Here is a 26,594-nt window from a genome sequence, read left to right as displayed (position 1 = left end):
GGCTGTTCTCCCTTGGTTGCTACCCTTCTTCTTTCCTTGTTTACAGCATTTTGCCAGAAACCTGTTCTTCCCTCTTGTCTGTTCCAGGTTAGTGGGAGCTCTGAGACTATTTCTTTTTTTCAGAGGGCTTTTCCTAAATCCTCTTTCTCCTTCAGGTTTGTTAAGGAACTGAATCATGTATTGAGTGATAAACCCAAAAGAATACTAGATAGACTAACTAAATGATTCTGTTATTAATGGGTACTTACAGTGTCTTTGACACACTGATGGCCCTGAATTTTTAAGAAGAAAAACAAGTGTGAGAATAGAAGAAGTGGACGTTCAAGCTTTTACAGAAGAGAACAGATATAGTTATCTTTTTTCCCTTTTCAGTTTTTGATAACTTTCTATTTGCCCTTGTGTCTTTCCTGTTGTTTGGGGTTTGGTTTTTTGGGTTTTTTTGGTTGTGGTTTTTTTTGTTTTTTTTTTTTAATAAAATTTCTGCTAATCTGGCCCTTTTCAACAGTGGATGGGGAGGGAATGGGCAGGATAAATGATTAGGCTTTGACTAGCCCAAAGGGAAAAAACTTCAGGCATCTACATCCTTCTCCACGTAGCACTTTGTCATTGTAACTCATCATTCATGTCTTAGATTCCTGCTTGACAATTTCACCATGTCCTTTTGTTGTTGATTAGTTGTCAGTGCAGCTGAAGATCAGAGATCAAGAGCTGAATCACTTTCAAAATGTGAATTTGATCATGCAGTCATATAATATAGCTGATGCCACACAGGGCTTTTACAAGTCTCTTCATTCTTTGAGAGTGGTGATCTGTCATGTCTTTGTGTGTTCTTGAAAACAGTTTATGAAGTGCAGAGAAAATAATTGCTTCCATGGATATGTCTGTCTGGATGTGTTACACAACTTGCAGTTCTACTACGTACTGTCTTTACTGCTTCAATACTGAGCTAGTGATTTTTTGTTTGTTTACTGTTAAAGAAAGGTGCAGAAAGGGAAAAAATAAAAAACTTCATTGCTTCTTCTACATCTGCAATGGAACAAGGGTTTAAGTTCTTAAATATTTTATTTCTGCTTATTTCTTTGCAGTAAAACATCATAAAGTTCCAAGACAGGCAAATGCTGGATGTCGGAGCTAATGGTATGAGAGGATGAAAACAGAATGATAGGATGTGGGCTATGAATGCATTAAAACACAAAAGGAATAATTTTGGTTTTAACAGATACTTCAGATGAGAGGTCTTCATAGACTTGCTTTCGTCTAAGAATATGCTCGTTTCCTTCCTTCTATGAGGGTGAAAGAATTTGTTGTACTTACTTACCACACCTAACATGTCTTCTATTTAAACCAGACAAAACTTGTATTTGACATTTCAGATACTATAAATCTTCCACAAAAATAACCTGTCATTCTGTCATCTCTTTTCTGAGAAAGGAGAATTGCGGAGAATTCTCCTCTTACCTTTTTTGGGTCTTTTTAGGCTCTGCTGTCTCATAAAAGGGCACAATCCAATTTGAAGGAAAAAAAGGAAAAAAATCTAATCTGTAAAAGATTTTGTTGATATGAATGGTTAGCTGAACGTCTAGGCTGACAGTGATGAAACATGTCAAGCATCTCTCTTGAAATTTTAAATGCTGTAAATACTGGATAAAAAAAAAAAAGCATGGAAATGGAGTTGTTTCCCCTGGAGTAAGCAAAGATCTGAAAGCTACTGTTCTTCTGTCTTCATGTTTGTAGACTTTGTCTGGTGTTTCTGTAAAAAGAAAAAGAAATTTATACCAACTGTCCTAACGCAGATAACTGGAGGAGCAGGGTTTGTGGGTTCTCATCTTACTGACAAACTAATGATGGATGGCCATGAGGTTACAGTTGTGGACAACTTCTTTACGGGCAGGAAAAGAAATGTGGAGCACTGGATTGGTCATGAGAACTTCGAACTGATCAATCATGATGTCGTTGAGCCCCTGTACATTGAAGGTGAGTAGTGCCTGCTTTGGTATCTGCACATTGTTGTCCTTTACCCTCATAAGTATGTATGTCTGTAAAGAAATAAAGCTTATGCACTGACTTCTGCATTGGTCTATCTAATACTTGTATTCTTTGTTTATTATTAGTCTAATTTCTTTGACCAGCATGGGGTGAGAGGTTCAGAGCGCTTTTGTGTCTGAAATGAGTTCTTCCTTTCTGAGCGGACAGGAGGAAGGAAATCTTAACAACTTCCTAATGTAACTGATTTTGTGAGAAGGCAAGGTGGCAGTGAGTCAGTCTATCTGTCCCATCCATTGTCCCACATCCCTGTGCCTGCACAGGCTTATGCACACAGAGTCTGTGGTCTAGATATGTCATGAACTGAGAAGTTTAATTCAGGGCTGCAGTCACACTAGACAGCATACATTCTGCAACAGTGTATGGTCAGTTCAGAGGAGAATAAGCTCTTTCAGCAAGTCAGCTCACTTTCCTTAGTCGTCTTATGTGTCTTCTGTGGAAAACATTGCTCCTACTTTAGGTACATTCCACAGTCTGTAGAGTAGGAAAACGGCATCGCCCTAGTTGTCAACAAAAAAACCCAAACCAAACAAAAAAAACTAAATGAAAGAAACAAAGTCATTCTGCTTTGAAGAAATAGAAGTAACTTGACATCTAAACTATCATAAACCTCAAACTATCATGCCAAATTGTAAGACAGCATTCATGGAGCTGTATTTAAGAGATACATGCATTTGTAGACACTTTTGTGAATCAGTGAAAACGGTACTCAAATTACATTGCAGTTCTGTTGGGTTTGCTCCATTCCTTTAAAACTTTGTAGCAATGTATTTGTTTCATCTTTTTAAACAAACAAAAAAATGAATCTGAGGTTGTATCTGTTTTATTCTTGCTGAATTCTAATGGATGGAATTTCACAGGGAGAATCTCTAGCAATTGCATCTCTGGTATTATTGCTTATGATGAATTCCTGACAACACTACTGAAACAGTCCTGCAAACACATGTTCCTTCTCTGCTCTGACAATGCACTGGTTCAGTTACTGCCTGTTATTTTACTTCAAACTTCTGCTTCCACTGACAGGATAATGGGGCTAGGATCTTATTAATGGACTCCAAGTCCTGGTAATTTATACCTCAGCCAATTCAGTTTGTCAGCTTTCCTAATCTTTCCCCCTGCGTTACCTGCTTTCTGACTGATTACACTTGAGACCTTCTCAGAGAATTATTCATTGTGGCTAACACTGTTGCCCAGTTACTAGGCTCTAATGAATGGGAATTCTGAGATCCTTCAGCTACCTCTCCCATGTTCTGTGTAATTAAGACACCAATTCCCCATCTTGTACTGACAACAAACTATAACGTGTTATTCAGTGGGCAGTTTGTTGAATGTCTTCTCATCCTCCAACAGCATAAATTAAAGCTGGCATGGCTAAATATTAAAATAAAGTTAACTTTGATACACTGGTATAGGAACATGATAAAAGTTAATTTCAAGGCAGAGTTTATATTCCAACATAGGAAAGGTGAAAAAAAAAATGAGGCAATAAGGGATAGTTACCGTAACAGATTAACAAATTGGCATATGGATCAATACTTTTCTTAGTCCCAGTTTCTCTTTTTTACTTGTAAATAGAAATTGGAATGACAAAAGGCTTATATCTAAAGAACCCCTGTTTATTTGCTGTACTATTTAAACAAGGTCATATAAGGATATGTTTGACACTTAAATTTCAGAGAGAGTAATCAGTGCTTTATTTCTGAAGGAGACCTCATTTCTGATCTAGAAAGAACAATGTTTGCACTTCTGATATGGAAAGTGAATTAGTCTCAAGATGCATAGCTTTTGCTGAATCTCTTGATGCATTTTTTTTTTTTTTTAGCTTCACAGTGATGTGTACACACAGTCTGCCTTTTCTGAGTCATTATCTTTGATCCATGACATGAAGTGGCAATCAGCATTCTTGGATCATGATCTGGATTGGCCAGAGACAGAATAAATCACCTAAACACACATTTTATTTCTCAGTCCTGTGATAACTACAGTTAACCGTAGAGCTTAATCACTTTCTCCTCTTCCACTAGGATTTCCTTTGCTTTAGCATTCGGAGAAGGTGTCAGTAGAAAACTCAGAACAACATAGCTTTCACTTAGACTTTTTCAAGCAGAAAAACAAAGGCCAATTTCAAGGTGACATCATAAGGTGGCAGTTGTACCACAAACTGGACTCCTAAAAAGCAAGTAATACCTCGCAGTCTTCAGTCTTGAGGTCAGGTTATGAACTGCCGTTAGGTACACACAGCTTGTCCACAATATCTACAGCAGTTGAATAAAACTGGAAGAAAACAACCCCTATCCTTCTCTCACCAGCATTTCTTCTTCCTACTTCCTCAGCAACCTTTGGAAGCCTTAAAACAATCTTTTATAAGGTGATAGGTGCACATTCCCTTTACCCCCAGCCATCTCTTGGATCTGAAAGATGTCCTCCTGAGCTGAACTGTTTCACAGTTCATATGAACACATTTAAGCCTTTGGTTTCTTTTTGGTTGGTTGTGGGCATTTTTGCTTGTTTTTACCACTTTCACAAATTTGAAACCAAAACAGGCCTGAAAATGCCACAGATTTCCAGTCAACAGTGGAAAGTTGACTCAGTTGAACTGATTTCATTTCCCTAATCACAAATGCACAATATGTTTTGAATGCTTTTTTATATCAAAAGAATTTTGTAGCTTAAAGATCCTCATCCCTTGGAAGGATGTTCACAGTAGTCCTCAAGGGTTATGCTTTTAGTCATAAGACTTCACTTAGAGATTTTTCTTCTTTTCAACTTAATTAGATTGCACTGCCCACTTTCATTTTGAACTAAAGGAGCACAGTTGCAGAGTAGGAGTTTTGTTGATGGCCTCCAATGTTTCACTGCTTAAGCAGGACCTCTTGGTAAAATATCAGTACAATACTCTAAAACTGCAGTCTGTGGCAGCTGAAGGCAAAATAGGTTCTTTCTTTTTAGGCAAAGTAGTGAAGAGTAGTTTCATTCTGACATTCAAAGACAGACCTTTTAAAACTAGTGCAAGTGTACTGCCTAACGTAATAGGAACTGACAGAGAAGTGTTCATGTGTGGTAGGTAAGGATGAACTATTTTATCACTTGTGTCCTGAGATCAATTGAAATAATTGATGGGAAGATCAGTTAAATAAAGCTGCTTGGGTTGAATAAAGCTGCTCTTTGCTTGTTTGTTTGTTTGGGGGTTTTTGTTTTATACTTAACACCAGCAGTCTGGTTTCTGGCAAATCATTTCAGTGACTGTTGTGAATGCAAAGGTAGTTTGGGCTCTTCTGGCTTTAATTGAAAAGCTTTCAAAATGATAGAATAAAAACATATTTTGCAAGTTGAGAGAAGTGTTGTAAGCACATGGCATACATAGTGACAAGGAGATTGACTTTCAGAGTTTTCAGAAGATATGAATTTGTTAGTAACAGGCACATAGGTATATAAAATACATTATTTATAGAACTTTAATAGATCGTTGGCTTGACTGGGACTAAAAATGCTTTTATTCTTAAGAACTTTGTTGGTTTGTGGGTCTGAGTTGACTTTAAAACCAACAGTCTCACAAAATTGGCCAAAAGAATAGGCTATAGCCTTCTTGTGAATAACAGCCTTCCAGAAGCCAAGATGATAACATTTTATTAAACACTGTTCTGCAGTATCCCAGAATTGCTCAGTCTCTTAAGTCATTTCACAGGTAACTTAAGGCACATACAAATACAGCTTCTAATTTTTTATGTGAGTGCCTGCAATACATTGGGGTTTTTTTCAGTACTTCCATCCCCTATTTTTCTCCCCGTAGTCTTCATTCCCTCTGCCAGATACTTAATACGTTCAACCTGATGGTTTTAAATTGGATAATTTGGGAAACTCATGGCAAGGCAGAAGATAACATATGCTACTTAACTGTGTTTGTCCAGAGCTAAGTGCAGTGGTGCCTGGGTTTCTGGTGAAGCTCTCCAAAACTGCTCCAGTATGAGCAATATGGTAAACCTTTATGAAGTTATCCTAGTTTGCCTTGAGTTACAGGGAACATTTTTAACATCAGGAAAAGGAATTTGTATTTGTAGTCCTTTTTAGTTCAGTGCAATAGAAATGTCTCGCTTCACTGTGTCAGCTTCTCTGACCTGACCTACAACAATGGAACTGGCATAGCTGTTCTTCACAAGAGAAGTCCATATGTTTAAGCTGTAGAAACTTGTTTGTATGCTTCTGATCAAAGCTTTTCTGCTTAGTACTTCCTGACTAGCAAGTACAGTGATGGATGCAGGTGCTTAGTGGACTTAGTGACCCATTTAGTCCTTTTCTGCTACCATGATATATGTTGAAGGCACAAATTGAAAGTGAAGGTCATACCTTCATAGAAAGGAATGTCATTTCCTATCATAGGAAAAGTGGTAGATTCTACCCTTTCTATTCACTTAGGAAGCACGCAGAGTACATGCAGTGGTATGGCTGGAAAATAAAGATAGAAGATACAAAGAAAGGTAGTTTTATTTCAATATTTTGTAAAAGTGAGTGGTTATATTGATCAGGCTTGTTTAGCATTAAGGAAAACATAGGACTGAACATTTGTGTCCAGATTTATGTATTACAGATTCCATATGTACTAAATTACAGGGGGGGTTTTGAGCTTTTCACATAGAAAAGGGCACAAGTGACAAATTTTAGTTGCTGTTGATCTTGCAATACGTTATTAAAACTTCATTTATGTTCACAGATTTCTCTGTTTGTCACTGTGTACCTGATAGCTTGAATGTTTATGCCAGCTTCTATGTCTGTGCTATTTTGAAATGGATTTAATTTTTTGCTTTTTTCCCGCAAAATTGTAACATGAAAAATTTATTTAATGTTTATTTTATCACTAGTCTACCATACTGTGCTTGGTAAACTACTTCTTGCTGCTGTGTTCACAGTGGCTTACAGAATTCTAGCCCCTGATGTGAGTTACATACAAAACTGGCAGAATTTTATTGTTATCATTTGTTCTTCTTTCATGGTCCTTACCTATCTACATAAAGCTTTGCACGACCTTTCACACAGTTATTTTCAACTAATGGCATTATTGCTTATAATTGCAAAGCTAGCTGAAGGCTTCTTAGTGGGCATTTCCTCATAAAAAGGGAAGAGGCGTGTAGGTCAATTACAAGGTGCATTTGCCTCTATTCTCCAGTAGATGCTGTCCCATGCACCCAAACAGTTCATCTGCAAAGCTGTAGCTAGGATAGCTTTCCACAGTTCTGGCTTCAGGAGAGTTTTAAGTTGCCTGCTGTCTTAAATAACTGCCAATTTTGTGATAGAGCGTGCAAGATTGTTACCCAAGCTGGGTAGATGACTTTGCCTGGCATGTCCGTCTGGCCTGCTGAAATTCTGAGAGAAAACAGTATGCGATTTTAGACCAGACAGTTAAAAGAGGGAAGGTGGAAGGAGAAATAATAGTACTTGTCTCAACATCCTCATCTTGATGGCTCAAATGTGACCAGTTTGGAGTAGAAACTTGTCTTTCCACCCTTCTGAAATGTCCAATGTTCTCTAAATGATCTGAAAAACCAGTGATGTTTTTAATTGGTCTAAGGCTTGATACTCCAAAGATTCCTTCCTGGGCAAGAGGGAAAGGTCCTGGAGCTGCTTGGCTGCCTATCGCTTTGATCTGGAAGATGGCCATCTGACCCTTGGCAAATGCCCCATCTTCGATTTATCTGCTAGTTCTGCTCTTGCTGAACCTTTTCATACAGGGGTCTATTTTTGCCTTTGTGCATATGGGAAAAACTACATTGAGGCAAACCAGACTCAGACGGGCAAGACTGTATCTCTGGCAAGGAAGACCACCTTTTTTTCCCCAGGTACTTCTCTTTGTTTCATTTAAAGCAATTGCCAGCTGGGAGACAAATGGAAGTGGAAGGATTAGGAGGAGGAGAGTGCTTTCTCTTTTTTTTTTTTTTTTCTTTTTTTTTTACCTTGAGCACTTACCTTCTTGCTTAAAATAAACAAATACATTTGAAGATTATAAGAAACCTTTGGGGTTTTGTATTTTGTTTGCATTTGTTTCTAACTAACAGTCCTACAACCATTTGGATAATCACAGGCCTAACTGTATCCTGATGCCTCAAAAGGAAAGGTATTTTTTGGTCCTGTTCATCTGAATTGCCACGTGCCATTAAAGGAGCCGCTCGTATAGGAGCTGCTGAGTGTCAAAAATTCAACAGGTACTTAGAAAACAACAAAAATGAAGTGGATGGAGAGGGAAGCAGGAAAGCATTCACTTTGACAGACTAGGATTGGGCAGTAAATTACTGATGGACCACAGTGCTTTTGAAGTGACATTTTCACTCTGCAAAAGTTCCACCGTCGCTTGTTGAAAACTAGATTTAGAAAGGGTTGTGAAGGAATAGGTAGAAAGAAACCACATAAAACTCAGGTCAGAGTTCAACTCTGAGTTGGCTGCAGGTGACTTCAGCTATTGCTTTGTTCATTTTTCTGAGCCACTCTGCCTGAATTACCTGCTGCCTGCAAGCAGCAGTCAGTGGCTTCTCTGAACATTTCTTTTGTCAGCTTCCAGTCTACCCCTTTTCTTTGGTTTCATAACAGTACCATGCTGTGGGAAGGGAATGCTTACATTCAGAGGCATAACTTGAGGCTGTCATATTCATATTCAGGGCTTACCTGTAGGAGGCATGTCAAAGTTCAACAGACCAATTAAACTTTACCCCATGCTACACATCTTCGTGTTATTGCCCCAAAACAAGAAATCCTGCAAAATGATTAAATTTTATTCACTGCTTAAGCTTACAATGTCAACAGTGACCAAAGTAAGGAGAAATTATTCCATGTCACACAGAACAATTAAACTATCATCATGTTGCAGACAGGATCCTGAAGGTTTCAGTTTGCATTAGCAACACACGTAGGGCTTTGGAATCGAGCCTGAGCTAGGAGTTTGCTTCCTCCAGCACCCACTGTGTCAGGCTGTCTTTAGATACTATTTGTGTTGCTACTCTGGGTTGCCTTCTGTGAAAAGCTTTCTTTTGATACTGCATCAGAGTTGATAGTGAATGGAAATACCAATTTCTGTTGATCTGAGCACAAATAGCAGAGAATCTGCTACATGAAATTGTATTTCTCTGCACGCTTTTTATGTGAGAATAAATTCTCACCAGTGTTACACATCTGCCAAAACTCTAGCTTTCTGAGCTGTTTTGACATCTTGTAGGCAGCTGGTCGTCTCTGCTTTAGAGATAAATAGCTGTAGACCAAAGAGAGCGTGGTGACATATAAGAAGTAGATACATTTTGTGGCATCTGCCTGAGCATAACTGTCAAATATCATTACTCTGTCAAGACGGTAAAACTTGGGTTGATGGAGTCATGCAGATTGCCTTGGAAACTGATCCTGTGTTTATGCTGATAGTTGATCTGTGTGATGAGGTGTGACTTCAAATCATTTCTCCTTATTTTGGTCACTACTGACATTGTATGCTTAAGCAGTGAATAAAATTTGATCATAACTTATTTTGCAGGATTTCTTGTTTTGGGGCAATAATGCAAAGATGCAGTGTGGGGTAAACTTTGATATGCCTCCTACAGATGAGCCAGTAATCTCACAGGAGCTATGAGCTTGCCCAGTAGACCTAAAACCAACAGTTAATCCAGAAAAATGTGACTATATGTGCAAGCACACTTCATTAAGGATTCAGAAAGAAAGTAGGTTAAATATTTTATCAGTATTTTTAAAGCTTTATTATCAGAACACATGCTTATCTTATAAAGGATGTAATGTTTTAGTATGAAGGAGATGCTTGTGTTTTGAAGGCTTTTAACTACTTTTAATTTTTTTCACTTCTCAAAAGAACCAAACTTTCCTTTTGTAACACAAAGAATGAATTACTGTCCATTTCTTCCATCCTGCCATTTTAATTCTTACATCACCTTTTGACAATTTTTCTTGGATGACCTTGGTGTAGGGGATTTTTTCTTTCTTAAGCATCACTATCTCTCATTTGATCTTATGTTTTTTTTTTTTTTTGCATTAGCTTGTCTGGGGTTTTTTTTTTTAAGTACTGGCTAACTGATTCATGTTACATAGAAGACAGTTTTATATTTACAATAGTTATGTTATGAAAAGTTTGCAGGTTGAGGTTTGTTGAATATTGGATACTGCTTGTGAAAATGAGTCATTTTCATTGTTTTGTTTTTATTACAATTTAACAAAAAAATCTTTCTTCCCTGTAGTATCTCCAACCTTTGCATTCTTATCTCATGCAATGAATTTTGCAAGCCTGGTATGCTGAAGCTGGTCACAAATTAGGATTTGCCTAAGCTTTTAATGATTACCAATGCTAATCAAATAATATCTTGGGATTATTTTAGATTTTGTATTTAACTAATTCTGGTGTACTGCACAGCTTATTGAGGTTTTTTTTCAGTTTTTTGAATTTGTTGGGATGAGCTGAGCTGTAAAGTCCAGAACTACAGAGAGCGCAACTCTCTCGACGGAAAGTTATGAAACCAAAGTTGAGTGAAGTCTTCTGTGCTTGTGTTCCTTGCATCAGATACCGTTTATCATACCTATACATGTCTTCTGAACTACCTTGATAAAAATGACTGCCACGCTTGTTCTGGAAATAGGCCATTTTATGAAAATGGGTAAATAGCTGAAAATAAACAAATAAGCCTGACTACTGGATGAATAGACAGCAAACCACAATTCATTTAGTTTAAGATAGAAATAACCGAAGTAGAAAAAGGCAGAGAAAAAGAAACCCTGATTGATGATATATTTGGCCTTTGAACTTAAAATCTCTTACAGCTTTACTTCTGTTTTCTCTCTGTACTCTTGTGCTAGGAATACTTGCTAAATTAAGAATCTTGGGTTTTGATTTAGTCTGTGCTCATGAAAATGGTGTAACTGTTTAGTTTTGTTGTACTAGTCTATTTTGCTGTTGTGTTGAATAGGTATTTCCTATGGGTGATTTGAATCTTTAGGTTTGTTTACACTGCAGTCACAGAAATGCAGCAAATATAATTAGTTAAGATTGGGACTTGTACTACCTGGGCAATCTGTTGCCAGTACCCAAGCTACCTTATTTTAAAATATGTTGGGCATCAGTATACCTTCACTGATTGTAAGGTACCGTCTAGTGTGATGATTAATGATAGTTCATAACTTGTTGGATGAAGGGGGGCTGGAATCTCTGTATTGGGAATTTTTAATTATTTTTTTTTTAAGCTGAAATGCTGTTATCCAAAGTATAGCACAGAACAAAAGCAATAGATAGGGGGAAAAGGACAAAAGTCGCATGCCCGTATCTTGGCATGTACATTTAAAATATAAATGTGATTTTAATCCCATCAATATTTCATTGACAAGTGGCTTACAAAGAAAAATACAGTATTTCTTTTTCCCAAAAGATTCTTCCTGGTATTAAAAAATATTTCTACCATCTTTGCTTGGGATTCCATTTGAGAAAAATACTCTGAAGCTGATAGTCACTTAAAAATTTGAAGGTAATAGAATGCTACATTTTGCAGCTTCTAAACTCTGTGAAGTACTCATAACTAAAATTTTTACAAGTGGAAAGTGTCAACACCCACACAGACTTCTGTACCTGTGTCAACAGTGTTGATATATATTTTGGTTTAGTTTTTGTTCTACTAAAAATTAAGTCTTTCTTTGGATTACAACAGGTTTACGTATATGTCATTCATAGGTAGCAATATAGGAAATGCTGAGTTCCAGTGCTAGGAAATGCAGAAAGAAGTACTTGTTTCTTGACTCTAATGCTTTCTCATTTAATCTGTTACATGGGAAAATAGTAATGCTTTCTTTCCCCCCCTCTGGTTTTCTGTAGTGGACCAGATCTATCATCTAGCATCTCCTGCTTCTCCTCCAAATTACATGTATAATCCTATAAAAACATTAAAGACCAACACTATTGGGACATTAAACATGCTGGGTAAGTGAAAATCTTTTTTCTTACTTAACTTGGTAAGACATAGTATAACCTGGACAGAGCTATTGGGGAGAGGGGAGGATGGAGCAGATGAGTTGTACATTTTAAAAAGTTGTTTCTTTAAGAAAAATAAGGGGTGGGGTTTTTCCCCTCTTTGAAGATCTTTGTACTTTTCCTTTAAATATATCTGCAGATGAACTCTTGTCAACATGCAAGCTTGGCTATCAAAACACAAAAGAACTTCACGCCTTTAACTTGTCTATGGAGTGTGCAATAATTATAGAAGTCAGAGGAACAATTAAGAGCATGGGATTTTTATAGCAAAGTTTTGTCCATGACTGCACTTCTCACTTTGGTGATTGTGGAACATTCCCACACTTGCCATGAGTGACTGTTCCTTTCCACCACAGCAAACCTTGAACTAGGTGGAACTGCATTGGCTCTGTGAACCGTGAACATCAAGAGTACTGCACCCTCTTGTGCATGCCTTGGCTAGCAAATGCTGCAAGGATGTTTAATGTCTACCTTCATGCTAGATAATTACAAGGCAACATTTTCAGCTTTGTCTGTTGGTTTCAGTGCTGGGAATGGGCCTATGAAAAGAAGGCCTCAAGCCTTCACTCCTTTTTCCTCCCATCTTTGATCTGTTGTGCATATGCTGCAGCTTGAACTGGATGTCAGTGATCTTAAGAGTTATTGTGAGGTTCCTGGGCATTACCTCAGCTGAGTTTCTCATTTGAGTGATAACTCTAGTGAATACAGTTCAGAGCATTAGATGATTTAGAAGCTTTTGAGGCACCAGACAGTTGTATGGCATAGGTGAGAGATTTCTTTGATTGGCCATGCCAACTTGAAGGCCAGAAAGTCATTGAAATGGAGTGCAGAATAATCTCGAGTGATGGGTAGGATCAGTAGGGTAGGATGGCAGTTTAAAGGGGCATAATAAAGGGAAAATGATTGATTTTGTCCTGTAACATATTTTTCTGTATCAGTTTCTTTATGTAGCTTATCTTTAAGTTTTGGTAATCATAATGTGTTTCAAGATTCTGATTTCATAACTGGAATGGTTTATGCTTCCTTGGCCTTTAGGGTATAATATATACGTTATATATAAGTTCTTGGATCTTGGTTCAGTGTAACTTTTAGTCCCAGAAGCAAACACATCACACATGTGGGTGCTGCTCTACTGTTTCTCAGGTTTTCTAGCTTGGGAGTGGGAGCTATGGATGTGATTTACAGTTAGATTTATCTAGTGAGAGAAATCAAATTCTCTTTAAAACCATGTAAAACAAGATCACACTAAAGCGGTTAACATGACTGAAAGATTCTTGCACTTGCTTTAATTATGGTCTTCTTTCTCTGTTGCACAAAATTTAGGATTAGCTAAACGTGTTGGAGCACGGCTGCTGCTGGCCTCCACATCAGAGGTATATGGAGGTAAGAAGGATAATACAGTGTTTAGAGCTCTTGAGATGTGACTGTGTAAAAGGATGTTTACAAACCTTTTGTCAGATGATAGAATGATAGATTTTCATCACTGTCTTAGCTTGATTTCTGTATCAGATGTACTTTTCACAGTTTAAAATGTGGGCATTAGTACTTGCTTTAAATCTCTAGTCAGAGTGGTGTAAGGAGTCTCGGACTGTTGTCTGTAGTTTTCCTTAAGTCTTAGTTTATGTCTCTTTTTCCAAAGGGCTTGTGGGGGAATTCTGAGTATTGAAATCTAATTAAAATCCAGATGCCATAATGAAAACCTGTGAAGAAAGATAATTTCAGTAGTAAATCTGCCTCTCTTTTCCCAGTCACTTATGAATTGTGTTGTTACAATTTAGCAATTGTCCTGGTGTGTAAGAGACAAGGACATAACCTCCAAGCTAAGAAAATAGTGATTGTGCAGGCTCTTGTGGTGTCTCTTAAAATGTGATATTCGGCAATACTGCCATATCTCTCCATCTTCCTTTTACTAAGTGAAGTAGTAAGAGAATGACTGATAGAACTGCTAGTTGGATGCAATGAGATTCTTTAGTACCGCCTTGAGGTGTGTAACAGACCATGCACAAAACTGCTGTTGTGAATTCTTGCCTGATTGATGATAGCAGTGTTGCAAGATTAACAGAGATAGGCAGGCACAGTCACCTGCTCAACCTTAGTAGTTGTGAGAGTCTAGGCTCTAAAGAAGAAACAAGCAAACAAAAAATACTCATCGGTCTGACAGAATACAAAGCTTTGAAGAAAAAGTGAGGGAGGACAAAGAAACATACCTCAAGGAGTACACTTTTGGTGGAATAACTTCAGTCAAGAAGATTCAAAGCAAATACCTGAGCAAGAGATCACTAAGATGATCAAATAAGCCAACCAAATAAGCAGCTTGAGCATGTGCAGCATTCCTACTGCCTCCCTTGCCTTTAATTAGTCATGGTCAGGCTCCACAGAGAAAAACGGTAGCCCTAAGGACTATTCTGTAGTTGAGCAAACTCTGTTTTGGAACAGGGGCCAGCAGGCAAAAAAGACCCCAAGTTTTGGAGTCTCATTGCTTTGCTGCAATCTGCCTGCTGAAGTGGAAGACTTGAAACTCCCATTATCAGGCTTTGTCAGTAAATCCAGTGTAGCAGGGACAGTCTACTCATTATACTCTGACTAAACAGGCAAAGTAATTTTGCTGAAAAATAAAGGCCAGAAAATAAAGTCAGAAAATCTGTTAGCTGTTTCCACAGGGATTTCTCAAAACAGTGTTGTATAGCGAGTTTCCAAGTGCTTTGTAGCGCTGCTTCTGCCAGAAAGGAGACAGAAACTGAAGCAGCCTTCTAGATCACAGCACCTTCTGGGGCCCTTTTAAGAATGCTACAGGCTTTTATAATCATGTAAAATCCCTCTGCATTTACCATTGCTGTGTGGCTCCTGTATGGCAGAAATTCATCTGTAAAAATATCTGTGAGCAGCATAAAAACTGGAAGGGTTAATCAGAACTGACCATCAAAGTTGTTTCAAAAATTAGCCTGTAACAGTTGGAAGTTTTGTAGTAATGTATGCAAACCCAGTGAGAAGGATACATCAGCACAGTTAGCAAAGTGGGAAAATGTAACAGAGTGATTATATTGTTTCAAGCACATAGAGCACACACACACATTGATTCCTAGGAGATTTTGGTTGGTTGGGGGTTTTTTTGTAATCAAGAGCTTCTGTACCGGATCAAACCAAAGGATTGTGTAACCCGATCGTCTGTTCCCAGTGATAGCTAGTAAAAGCGCTTAGGATAAAACAGTAGAAACATAGCAAGTACATTGTGGTACATTGCTCTACTCTTTCTTCTTTAAGAAATGGAGTACTTCTCCCTTTTGCCCATTTTTCTTTCCTTGTTTCTTGTTTTATAAAGCTTGAAGGTACTTTACTTTCCTTTTTCCCAGGTAGAGTAAAAAGTGCTACTTACATAATTTATAATATTTCTTGTGAATTACATTAGGTGAGAGTCATATTTGTGTCCCTTTGCAGAGAAGAGTTGAATTTAACCCTCTGTTAGCACACACATTTATTGGAAAGCAGATGATGGGTGTTGTTTGCTTGCACTCAGTTATCTTAGTAGTCTCACATCTTCCGTAACTGTCATTTTCATGGTTCTAGTGAATATGCTTTTAAGGAATGGTGTTGAAATGTAGTATTTTTTAAATGCATCGTTCAGAGAGAAGCTGTTGAATTGTATAACACCAATGATCTACTGAAAGATTCATTATATATAGTCACCTTTTTGATAGAAGATCATTTAAGGTGTTTTTTTTCCCCATAGATCCTGAAGTGCACCCTCAAAATGAGGATTACTGGGGCCATGTGAATCCAATAGGTCCAAGAGCCTGCTATGATGAAGGAAAGCGGGTTGCAGAGACCATGTGCTATGCATATATGAAGCAGGTATTAAACTTGTATCAGATTCAGTGGATTTTCTGTGATTAATGAAGGCCAAATGTGTGACAAAACTGGAATATGTATATTCAGGGTAGGAGGGCAAAAAAGAATGTCTTGAGTGGGAGCACTTATACCATAGCTGCAGAATTTGTTTTCTTTAATGCAAAAGTTTTATTGCTCCCATCTGTTGTGTTTTTTCAGATAAGCAGTGTTCGTCAAGAAAATGTACTTTAGTCTTCTTAATAGACATGTCTTTCAGTATCGTTAATAGTTTTTATACAGGTTAAACTGAGGTAACCTTACTAATTTGGGAGCCAAATAAGAGTTGTTTTAAGTTGCTCCTGTGCTGAGAAGTGCTTGGCTGAATAGGGGCATTACTGCTAAATGTGGAATGTTTAATGAGCATAACTGAAATCAGAATATAGAGGTAAAAATTAGGAAGTTCTTTATCGAATACCTATGTAGGAGCAATGTATTTTAAATCACTTTAGAAATGTCTTAAAATTATGTAGGTATAAATACAGACCTTAACAGAATATATGAATACTTATCTATGTAATGCACTTTTTCAGACAAATACAGTAACATGAGGATAAAAACACAATTTAAAATATGGTTGTGAATTGATACATGCCAGTTTCCTCAGGTTTCATAATCAACAAGTAGAAACTCATTATTAACTAACCCAGCATCAACTCTTTACCTGTATATGAATCTTATTTAATTGCTGGTCAGCTAGTCTCTGGGAGACTATCCAATTAGAAAATGTGACATGCTAAAGAAAATCATATCATTGTTTCTTGGTGTTTCCAGCCTTGATATACAAACGTATAAATCAAATGTAGTATATTCAGTAGAATTTTAAACCTTTAAATGATAAAATACTAAGTCCTTGTAAAAACCTTGAAAACAGAATTAAACTTAAATGGTAAGACTTTAGGGATGGTATTTTAGTACAGAGGTCATAGTAATTTTCTCTTATCTCTTCAGCCAGATAGAGAAGGCAGAGGTTCATGTCTCCTTTGTTCTCTTTTAAATCCAACATGGTGGTGCTGCTCTTGTCAGGATGATGTCTTCTGTACTTCACCGTAGCGAAATATTCCTTGTGGGTCTAGAAGTCTGTTTGCAGTTGAATATTGTAGTTTTTATGATAAATTCTTGTGCTGTAGGGTATTGAATTTTTTGCAAGTTTGTGGTACAAATACACTACAGTATTATTTTAGAAGGGCAAGACTGTAGGTCATTTTGAAAATCATGGACTATATCTTAAAGCCACAGGATGAGTCATGATACTATCCCATAAATTTTATGCAGGATTTACAAAGGGTAGTGAAGATTGGTAAGGTGGAACTGCAGAGCACAGATACATTAAGTCAAAACTCATGATGCAAATGAGCTCTGTCCTAGGGGCAGCTCTATGAGATATTTCTTGTACTTTACTATGGGTTAGTGAAGTCTGCCCAAGCTTGTCTCACATTCAGGTATATTCTGAAACACTGTTGAGCCGGATTTATGCTGTTATTAGTGGAGGAAACATTATCTTTTGCTAGTGGAAAGGTCTGCTCTGAAAATAAGTAGTGTGATTTTAAGAGGGTTTTCAGTTAGGAGTGACCTACTCCAAAATAATTGGATTTACAGGTTTTCCGGCTAAAATATTTCCAGAATCTTCTCAGCTTCAATAAAAAGAAGAAACAAGCAAATTTATTTCAGCTTTTTTTGTCATTTCTTCCAAAGATTTCCATCATCGTGTACATTGTTAGGTACCTTAAATATATAATTGTGTTTCCAAAAAATATAAAATAAAAATTAACTTCTACATTGTACTTCCAGACAGGCTTTTTGAATCAGAACAGTTCTTGAATCTAGTCAAAGATGACTCTTTATTCACAGTTGTCAGAGTTCCTCAGTAGCCTGTACTGACCAAGAGCTTCTTGGTGCACTCTTTTCCGCTGGTGTCATTGTTTTGTTCACTTATTTTGACCCTATGAATTAAGCATTTCTTGACTTTATCTCCTCTTTACAACTGCTGTCTTTAAACAAGACCAGCATTACTTCCTTATCAAGAAGTCCAAGGGTGGTAGTAGCATTCAGTAATACATAAGCATCTGCTCAAAAGAGAGGTGGGGAGTGTAATATTTGCTGGAGAAATGCAGGGCTCACAAATTCAAAGCACATACACAAATTCATCTCATCCTGTGTAAGGCACCTGAGTGTGTGGTTTGAGGGGATATTTGCTATAGGCTTCTGGGAGCAGCTCTTCCTTCATAAATTCATGTGGGAGCATAGATCAGCCATGCTCTGTAGTGTGGGTGGAATCACCTGCTTCTGGAACTTTTCTCAAGCCACAGGAAGCTTTAGTGCTTGCCCTGTTCATCTGGGAGCTAAGTTGCATCCTCTGATTCAGACTTCTTCAGACTTCCCTTCTCTTCATCTCTTTTTCAGTATTTGCTAGCACTCCCTCTTGGAAAGCCCTTAAAGCCCTTTTCAGTTCACTCAATTGCCTTAACAAAGATGCAAGGCATAGTTTCGAAACTCTCTTATAATAACAGCTTGTCGATCTGTTTGATTTCACCATTCTGTATTCTTATCTTTGTTACTTTTTTCCATATCCTTCCCTGTCCTTCAGAAGTGGTTTTTTTGCATAAACTCCATATAGAGGTGTGTGACTTGCTATAGATGTGATATGATTGCACAGCTAGTATTTTTCTCATCCACAGAACTTCTGTTTTACTAGATAAGGTAATACCACCACTTTCCAAAAGGAACAGCATTTTTCAAATGCAAGTACCGTCTTTGTGGACATAAATAGGCTAAGGAAAAACATACAGGTGCAGGGGGGGATAAAGAGGTGGGAGGGGAGTTTCAGCACATAGTACTGCAATGTGAATTTTGTACTTTGTTCAGGAGTTGCCATTCAGTATGCATTTAACTTTTTAAAAAATAGTGGTTGGAAATACACAACTACCTGGAAATCCAAATATTCATGTACATTCCAACTCTGGCTTAATTTAAATACTAGTCAGAATCTGGCACTACCTTCATGGCAGGGATCTGGTATGTTTACATAGACATGTTGTAAATACAAATACACAGCGTTTTAAATGTTTAGCATGTTAAAGGTGTTTTGTGAACTAGATTTAATTTATCCTCTTACACCATTGATCTGTAAGGAAATTCTCCAGACCTGAAGCAGTACTTCAGGTCAGGTCACCTTGGAATGTTGCAGGGAAATTTTTCATCTCCTTCCGCTTCATCTTTTTTTTCATACCAACTGTGTGACTCTGCAAGCTTCAGTGGTAGTAAATGGGCTCAGTTGTACATGATGTGATGTGATAGTTTTCAAATTGCCTTAGAATAGTTCAGATCTTCCAATTAAGAATTCCACTGGATGCCTTTCTAAGCATATAGGAGTGAATTGAGTTATCATAATCAAATATTAAGTATAAGCTTCTTAAGTGTTAAGCTCTGCATTATGTAATATTCTGTAACCAGGACTGTGAAGGCTCAAGGTGGCAAAAAATCTTAATAGATAACAGAAGAAAGGAAAGACATGTTAGACGTGAAGTTTATTATATTAATGTGAGAGAATAACACATGCAAACTGATGCTGAACTTAGTTAAATATAGAAATTCATTGCAATTGCAACATGAGGGTGATTTTCTGTTTTATATTGAGTTGTACTTTCTCCCTAATCTTTAATTCACAAATCGAGTTGGTTTTAGTAATCATAAAAAGCCTTGATGTAAAATGTAGGGGTAATGAAAGCTGTTGATTGAATTGCAACTGAAAAGGCACTGAATAGTGAATAACCAGGAAACTATTGAGTAATTAGATAGGAAACAAATAGCTATGTGGAATTCAAGCAGTTTGCTTTAATGTCTTTTGGGAGTTTATCTGGTATTCTCTAATTATTGCTCATTGTTTTCTTTCCTTGATATTCAATATAGGCTATCTCTAGGCATGCAGCAATATTTTTTTGGTGTTGTCACATAAAGTTTGCTAGCAGTTTGCTTAAGAAAAGTTGTAGAATTTATGTTTTTTGTGGAAGAATCGAATTGAATTGTTTGTGGTTCTGACAGCACAGGGGGAGAAGAGGAAGCATTGCATCATCCTTAGGGCAATAGTCAAAAGCCCAGACACCAGTCCTTTAATGACACAGATGGTGGTTACTGTTGGATGTATACCAGGCCAAAGCTAAATTGTCGTGGTAAGAGCTATCATGGATCCCTTTAGCTTTTTAGAAACCATGCAGAGGAGCTTTACTTTCAGGAATACTAGTGAAATTAAGGTTGGAGAGGGGAGTCTATAAGATGCTACAGGCAGTCAGCCACCTTGGGCACTGCCTGGTAGGTAGAGTTGAGATGCTACAGCCCCTCTCACTGCTGACAGGGCATTGAAACCCCTGAAGTGCAGGTGTCAGCACGGCAACTAGTGTCCCATCTGAGTTGTTATATACCAGGTCAGTGAAATTCAGAAAGAAAAGAAAAAAATCATCTACAATTCCTTTCTTCTGAAAAGTCTGAGAGGTCACACACTCACAGTTATATTAACATTCTCAGTAAATGTGGCAGTTCCATTGAAAATATCAAGTACTGTTTGATGCTGGTTGCTTTTATCTTCTTGATTAACTGGCTCCACTTCGAAAGAGGAAACAGTGCTGCTTTCAGCCACTGTAACTGCATGGTTCACAAATAGGCTTTTATACTTTGGAAAAGAGAAACCGCAGATAAAAATCCTTCCCATAGTTCAATAAAGTTAAGTCCTGCAAACTGCAATAATTTAGAGATTAAATAATGCTAAGCTTTTGAAGCTGGCTTGTTCCAGTTACCCTTGTACAGTCCTTCTGATAGTCCTGCCATTTTGTAAAACCTGCTGGTATGTATTCTCTGCACTGTTGGATTAATGGATCTGTACATTTTCTAATGAGTTGTTAGAGCTGTCTGTAATTTTTTTTTTTTTTGCTGTGTAGGAGCTCTGCACATGAACCAAAACACTTGTGTTTGGTCCTGTACAAATGCAGAAGTGGCATATAGTTTTCCAAAGCTATCTGTTGCTAACATTGAGTTGGAGGAGGTGAGGTGAAAAGGGGAGAACACTGCAGTAACTGAGGCAGTATTATAAAAATGCAACCTGTTGTTTCACTGGGTCATTAGTAATGGGAGCTCTTCTGTAAGTGGAGAGTTTCATTATTTAAGTATCTATTTCTAAATTGTATTGTTTTATCTGAGTTGTCAGAACTTCCTAATAGAAACATAGCCTGGACATAATAGGAGGCTTTTTTGTGTCAGTGGAGCAACACTTTTTCCAAATTATATGAAAAATGAAGCAGGAAAGAACTGTCAGGTCTTCTGGCCCATATTCAGACACAATGGTTTTGCTAATGCTCTAGTGTCTTTACTCTTTCTACATGCTCTGTGCTCTTAACAGTTGCAAAATAACTCTGTACCGCAGACAAGGTTAGAAGACTGTATTGCAATGATTATCAAAGCCGTGGGCTAAACAAATACAGGCATTTTCTCAAGAAAAGTCTGAATACTTTCCATAGTCTTTGTGCTTGAGGTTTGGGGGTTTTTTTCTTTCCTTTCTGTGCTGTAAGAAATCCTATCTTCTGATTTCCCTCAGGTAATTGGAGAAGTTAGTTCTTTGGTTTTGATATTGCTGCACTGTTCTGCAAATTGAATTTTGAGGTCATGAGGGACTTTAAACTTTTTTTTAGAGATTGATTCACGTCAATAAGTTGAGTCAGTGTTTGAATAAGAGTATATCCATAGCAGCATTCATTTTTAGATCCAAAATGTGTGTTGTTTCTGATGTCCTTTTCATTTTGGTACACCTCTTATTTTTGGCTGTAAGATGTGCCCTCCTCAAATAGCCACCATTGCTCTAAAAGCATTGATAAGGCATTTTTGTTCACCTGTAACTGTCATTGTTACACTAATTCATGAGTATAACTCTGTAGAACTCTCCGTTATGCAGATAACTAAAATGAAATTGTTTGGAGTATATATTGTTGTCTGTTTGCATGTATTCCTGAGCCGGAAACTTACTGGAAGCTGTGATACATCTCTCATTCACTAGGTATTATTGTACTGGTTATGTTATCAGCCACCTCATGTTCAGAAGCCATGTACAGTAAATTATTGAAGTTAAAAGCCCTGTCTGAAGGGAATATCCTAGCAATTCAGGCATAGATGCACTTAAGTGGGTACCCATCCCTTCTTAGTGGCAGTGTCTTCTGTCAAAGTGTCGGTGGAACAGGCCGGTGGCTGTTTGCATTGGCCACGTACAGTACGTACAAGAGATATGCAGGATGAGGCAAGTGCTAGAAATAGGACATATTTTTAGCAGAGAGGTATAAATAATGGTATGAAGAGACCTCAGAGAGAAGTTGTAGCTTCTCTAGTGTGGAAAGTGATGAACTAATAAGCATGGTAATGTATCAACCATAAGATACAAGTGTTGGAGGTGGGCCTTGGTTGTGTTCAGGGACCTGCATTATGCTGAAAGTAGAGTTATATGACTCTGATTGTCCTTCCTAGCTTGATTAGGAGCTTTACTGTTTATGAAATGCAGATCTTAGCATCCCTATTTTTGCAAAATAGTTTTTAAAAGCTGTTCGTAACCAAGAATTAATCTCATTGTGCTTATACACTAGGCAGTACATATATATAAAATACCTTGGATCAAGCCTCAGTGTAGAGTATTGTAGCTTAAACACATCTCAGATGGATCCTGGTGAACACTGTGCTAGTAATTCTGCTGTGATTACAATTCAGGGTTTTGGGAGCAATTTTGAGAGTTTGTTAATGATCTCTGAAACACATGGGAAAGAATATGAATTGGTAAGAAAGTGACTAATAAAGCAAGGGATGCAGGCAGCAATCTTAGGAATTTTAGCTGAGACATTGATAAGGACTTGTATCAGGACACAGTGATATTCATACAACTGTCTGGTCTTTCCCTGGCAGATTTTTTGAATCCAGTTGTCTGCTGAAGAACAGACAATTGCAGCTTTCCCTTTCCTGATTTTGTGTGCAGGGAGGTCTAATTCATGCTTGCTGTTCAGATAGATCCACAGACTTTACAAAGAAGGAAACACTGTTAATTAGTAAGAGAAGCTTGCCTGATATCCTTATGAATTACAGCCACAGCTGTTTCAGTTAAAAGAACCTCTTGTCATTTGAGTTGTATTCTGTATTGCTCTATTTTCTGAAACAGTCAACACAAGAAGATACCTTTTCTTAAAAGGCTTATAAAATTAAAATATGTCTTTTTAAATTAATATGTTATCATAGCATTCTTGATACCTTCATACTTTCTGGAGCAGGCATCTCTAGAACTAAGTGGCAAAGACTCATGCTGAAGACCATGGGCAAGTTTGTTTTGCAGGGGAGACTGGAAAACTAATGATACTTTTTGACTGACAGCTATAGAATAGTCTGAGTATTTATTCAGAGGAGGTATCTCTGTAAGCAATAACAACCTTTCTTGCATCTTTTCTGCCTTCCCTCTCCATCGGTACAGGCACGGTCTCTGTGAACGTGTGTCCATATGGTAAATAATAGAGTGAGCTGAAGTGTTTTTCTAGCCCAAAATGCTGCATTTGATTAGCTTGCTCCCAGGCTCTTTTTTGAATTGCTCAAGGAACTTTCCCTCTGATTAATCTGCTATAGGAAGGCATAGTCTTAAACCAGCAGAACAGAACAGATCACATTTGAATCTCAGCATCAGGGATTAGTCTCAAGCTCTCTTTCGTTTAGCAGTATAAATGTGGGCCAAAGAAGTTTTTCTCCTTTCTCTAGGATATAATAGAATACTGTACATGACCTACTGCCACAAATCTGGGGAAGTAATTGGCTTTGCTAGTGGGAATATGGGGGAGGTAGCCAGTAATAATTAGCATGTTGTTGTAGATATTCAGAGTAACAGTACATACGTAAGAGTGTACCATAAGTATTCTTAAGCAGCTAATACAAAAAGGAGTAGAGTTACTCAACATGCGAAAAGGATGACTTCAAAAGAGATGTTCATGAAATGGCAAAAGGAGATTTAGGACAATTTTCAAGTTACTGGCTTCAGATTCGCTTTGTGGATGAGTTTCTTTTGAGACAATAGATCTCAGTTTTACAGGCACAAATGAAAATTCAGCTGCATAGAAAATAGATTTTTCAAAGAAGTAGGCTGCAGAGAAAAGCTTTGCTAGATGACACTATAAATAAAAAGTTACTCATTTTATAAGACATTACAGTGGGAGGAGGGGAATAAATAGAAGGGGGAAGAAATACTGGATTCACTGTGGCTATGAGTAAGTGCCTATAGAGAATGTGTTTTTCTTTTCTAGATCCCTTGCTAGTTTCCAGCCAATACTGGAAAATAAGGCTGCTGCCGTAGCTTGTGCAGTACAAGAGAGGCTTTTTGGTCAGCATTGTTTAATGAGTTATTTTTATCTGGAGTACTAGCTTCCAAGTGCCTCATTTTCTGTACTTGTTATTAATGGCAATATCTGGAAAGTCCACATGAAATACAGTCCCTCCCTGAAGGAGTCAGTGTCCTTTAGAGTGCTGGGCAAAAAGAAAGAACGATCATATCAGAGTATATATTTCCAGATACAGTGAAGGCATTGAGAATGGCTCTGTAATATGCTTCTGGAAGTATACGTTTGGCAACGTTACACTGACGCACTTTTTTAGCTAACAGGAAATAAAGAATATGTTCCCAACTGATGCGTTTTGCAGGGGAAGGAAATTCTCTTTCCAGGGTATCTCAGCAGGGCCAAGTGGATGTTGTGAGGTTATTTTTTCGGCTCTATTGTGGATGCAAGCTTGTTGTGTGACAGAGTCCCAAGACTGTAGCTTGTATGGCGCAGTAGTTACCTCCCTGGTTACTGTTAGCTTACAGTTCATTTGCACATATAAACAACATTTGATCATGGCAACTGAAACCTTACCTGCAGTTAAACAGAACTGGATGTTGTTTGGCCTTATACATACCAGGAAGTGCTGAGCTTTACCGATACTACTTGGTGTTTCCCATTTCTCAACGCCAAGTAATAGCTAAAGTGTTAAATGTGCCTTTTGCCTCTCACTCTCTCATCTGTAAAAAGCTAATGCTATTGCTTTCACAAAACTTCTTTGAGGATTCATTTGTTTATGAATCACTTGGAGACCTAAGAGAGGTCAGATTTTCCTGCAATTTTCTCTTGTAAATGAAGCTACATTTATTTCCAAGAAAAATGTGTTTTCAGGTCTCTTCTGAGTGAAGTATGTGTGAGCTGCAGCCTTCAGCCCCAAATGTACCAACAATATACTTCTCCACACTCACTCTTGTCTTCCAAGAAAATGGCAAGCATTGGTATAAGCCTTAGTAAAAGGCATTGAAAATACAAGATGTTCTTTGTATCCTCTGAAGGGAATAATTGAATGTTTGCAACTCCCAGAACATTGTGCTTTGTGACTTCAGTTGCTGCAGTTGAATCAGGGGCACAGAGTTTGCTTCAGATGACAAGTGTTCCCTGTGACTGATACAAGGATGGGTTTTTCTGGAAGGGGAGAGGACCAAAGAGTATGAGGAGGATGCACAGGACTGGGCTGAAGTTGACACCTTCCTCCCTGCCTTGTGGCTGTCACTCTCGCATGGTAGCATCCATCTGTTTACAGCATACCACACTGCTCTGAACTCATCAGGAGCCAAGTGCATGCTTCAGCTCGCAAAGGCCAAGCATCCTTCTTGTAGGCTTTATCATGAACTGTGGCTTGTCCAAATGAGTAAGTGTGAATAAACAGAAAATACCTAGAGAGACATTACTTCAGTCTCAATCTCCCAGTGTTAAAATGTTTTGTCCAGACAGTTTCCAATTTCGCATATTTGTTGCATTTTGCTTTGAAGATTTGCAAAATGTCCTGCAGAAAGGACTTCTGGGAATGATAGAAATATTTATTGGAAAAAAATAAGCCATTGAAGAAACATGAATTGTAAAGTATGCATTTACACAGCCTAATATGTAGCAGGGAGCTAAGAAAAATTGTGGCTGTGTTCAGCATTTATGAAGATACTTATCTGAAGTGTTCCAACTTTTCTAGTCTTTGGAAATACTACCTTGGTACTGTATCTGGTGATGTGAGACTTCACTTATGTGCAAAAAATGTGGGTAAGTCCCAGGTGAAATAAATTGTTGTTGGAAGGGTACTGTTGAAAAATCTTGAAGTTCTTGTTGGAAGAAAAATGCATGTGCTGAAATCATCAGTTCTTCTAGCACTGATTTAGAATTTGCATTACAAAGACTGAGAATTAGTATAAATTACCTTGCTGTATGCACTACAGTTTCCAGTAGCGTTGAGGAGAGGTTAGAAATATTTCATGGTGAGAAAACAATGTTTGTTAAAGCTGTGAGAGGGATTCTTAAGAAAGCTTTTGTACAGGGGAGAGTTAATTTGCACTTTTAGGAAGAAAGACAGTCTTATTAAGGTAGTAACAATTCTTTTTTCTTTGCCTACAGGAAGGAGTTGAAGTGAGGGTTGCCAGAATATTCAATACCTTTGGTCCTCGAATGCATATGAATGATGGTAGAGTTGTCAGTAATTTTATTCTACAAGCTCTCCAGGGAGAACCACTAACGGTAAGTAATGACCTCTCGGTTATGTGAAGAACTGTTTGTCTTCATATCCTATCCTCACATATTATGAAGGAGGATGGATTTTTGAAAACACTGGGGTTTCT

General features: G+C 37.7%; 1 protein-coding gene across 5 annotated transcripts in view; it reads left to right on the top strand.

Annotated features, from left to right (window-relative positions):
• UXS1 (UDP-glucuronate decarboxylase 1) overlaps positions 1-26,594 on the top strand; it is a 63,065-nt gene that overhangs the window by 24,108 nt on the left and 12,363 nt on the right. For 3 of the 5 annotated variants that reach the window (XM_074815160.1, XM_074815161.1, XM_074815164.1), the window contains 5 exons: positions 1,794-1,974; positions 11,879-11,983; positions 13,358-13,417; positions 15,762-15,883; positions 26,374-26,493. In XM_074815160.1, the coding sequence (XP_074671261.1) occupies positions 1,794-1,974; positions 11,879-11,983; positions 13,358-13,417; positions 15,762-15,883; positions 26,374-26,493 (588 nt within the window). Of the gene's footprint in view, positions 1-1,734; positions 1,975-11,878; positions 11,984-13,357; positions 13,418-15,761; positions 15,884-26,373; positions 26,494-26,594 lie in introns of all 5 variants that reach the window. The other 2 variants (XM_074815166.1, XM_074815165.1) reach the window with 2 other exon arrangements.

This window comes from Strix aluco, chromosome 2 (assembly GCF_031877795.1).
Source record: "Strix aluco isolate bStrAlu1 chromosome 2, bStrAlu1.hap1, whole genome shotgun sequence".
Taxonomy (NCBI): domain Eukaryota; kingdom Metazoa; phylum Chordata; class Aves; order Strigiformes; family Strigidae; genus Strix; species Strix aluco.
The sequence above is the reverse complement of the archived record's forward strand: the minus strand, read 5'-3'. Positions and strand labels throughout refer to the sequence as shown.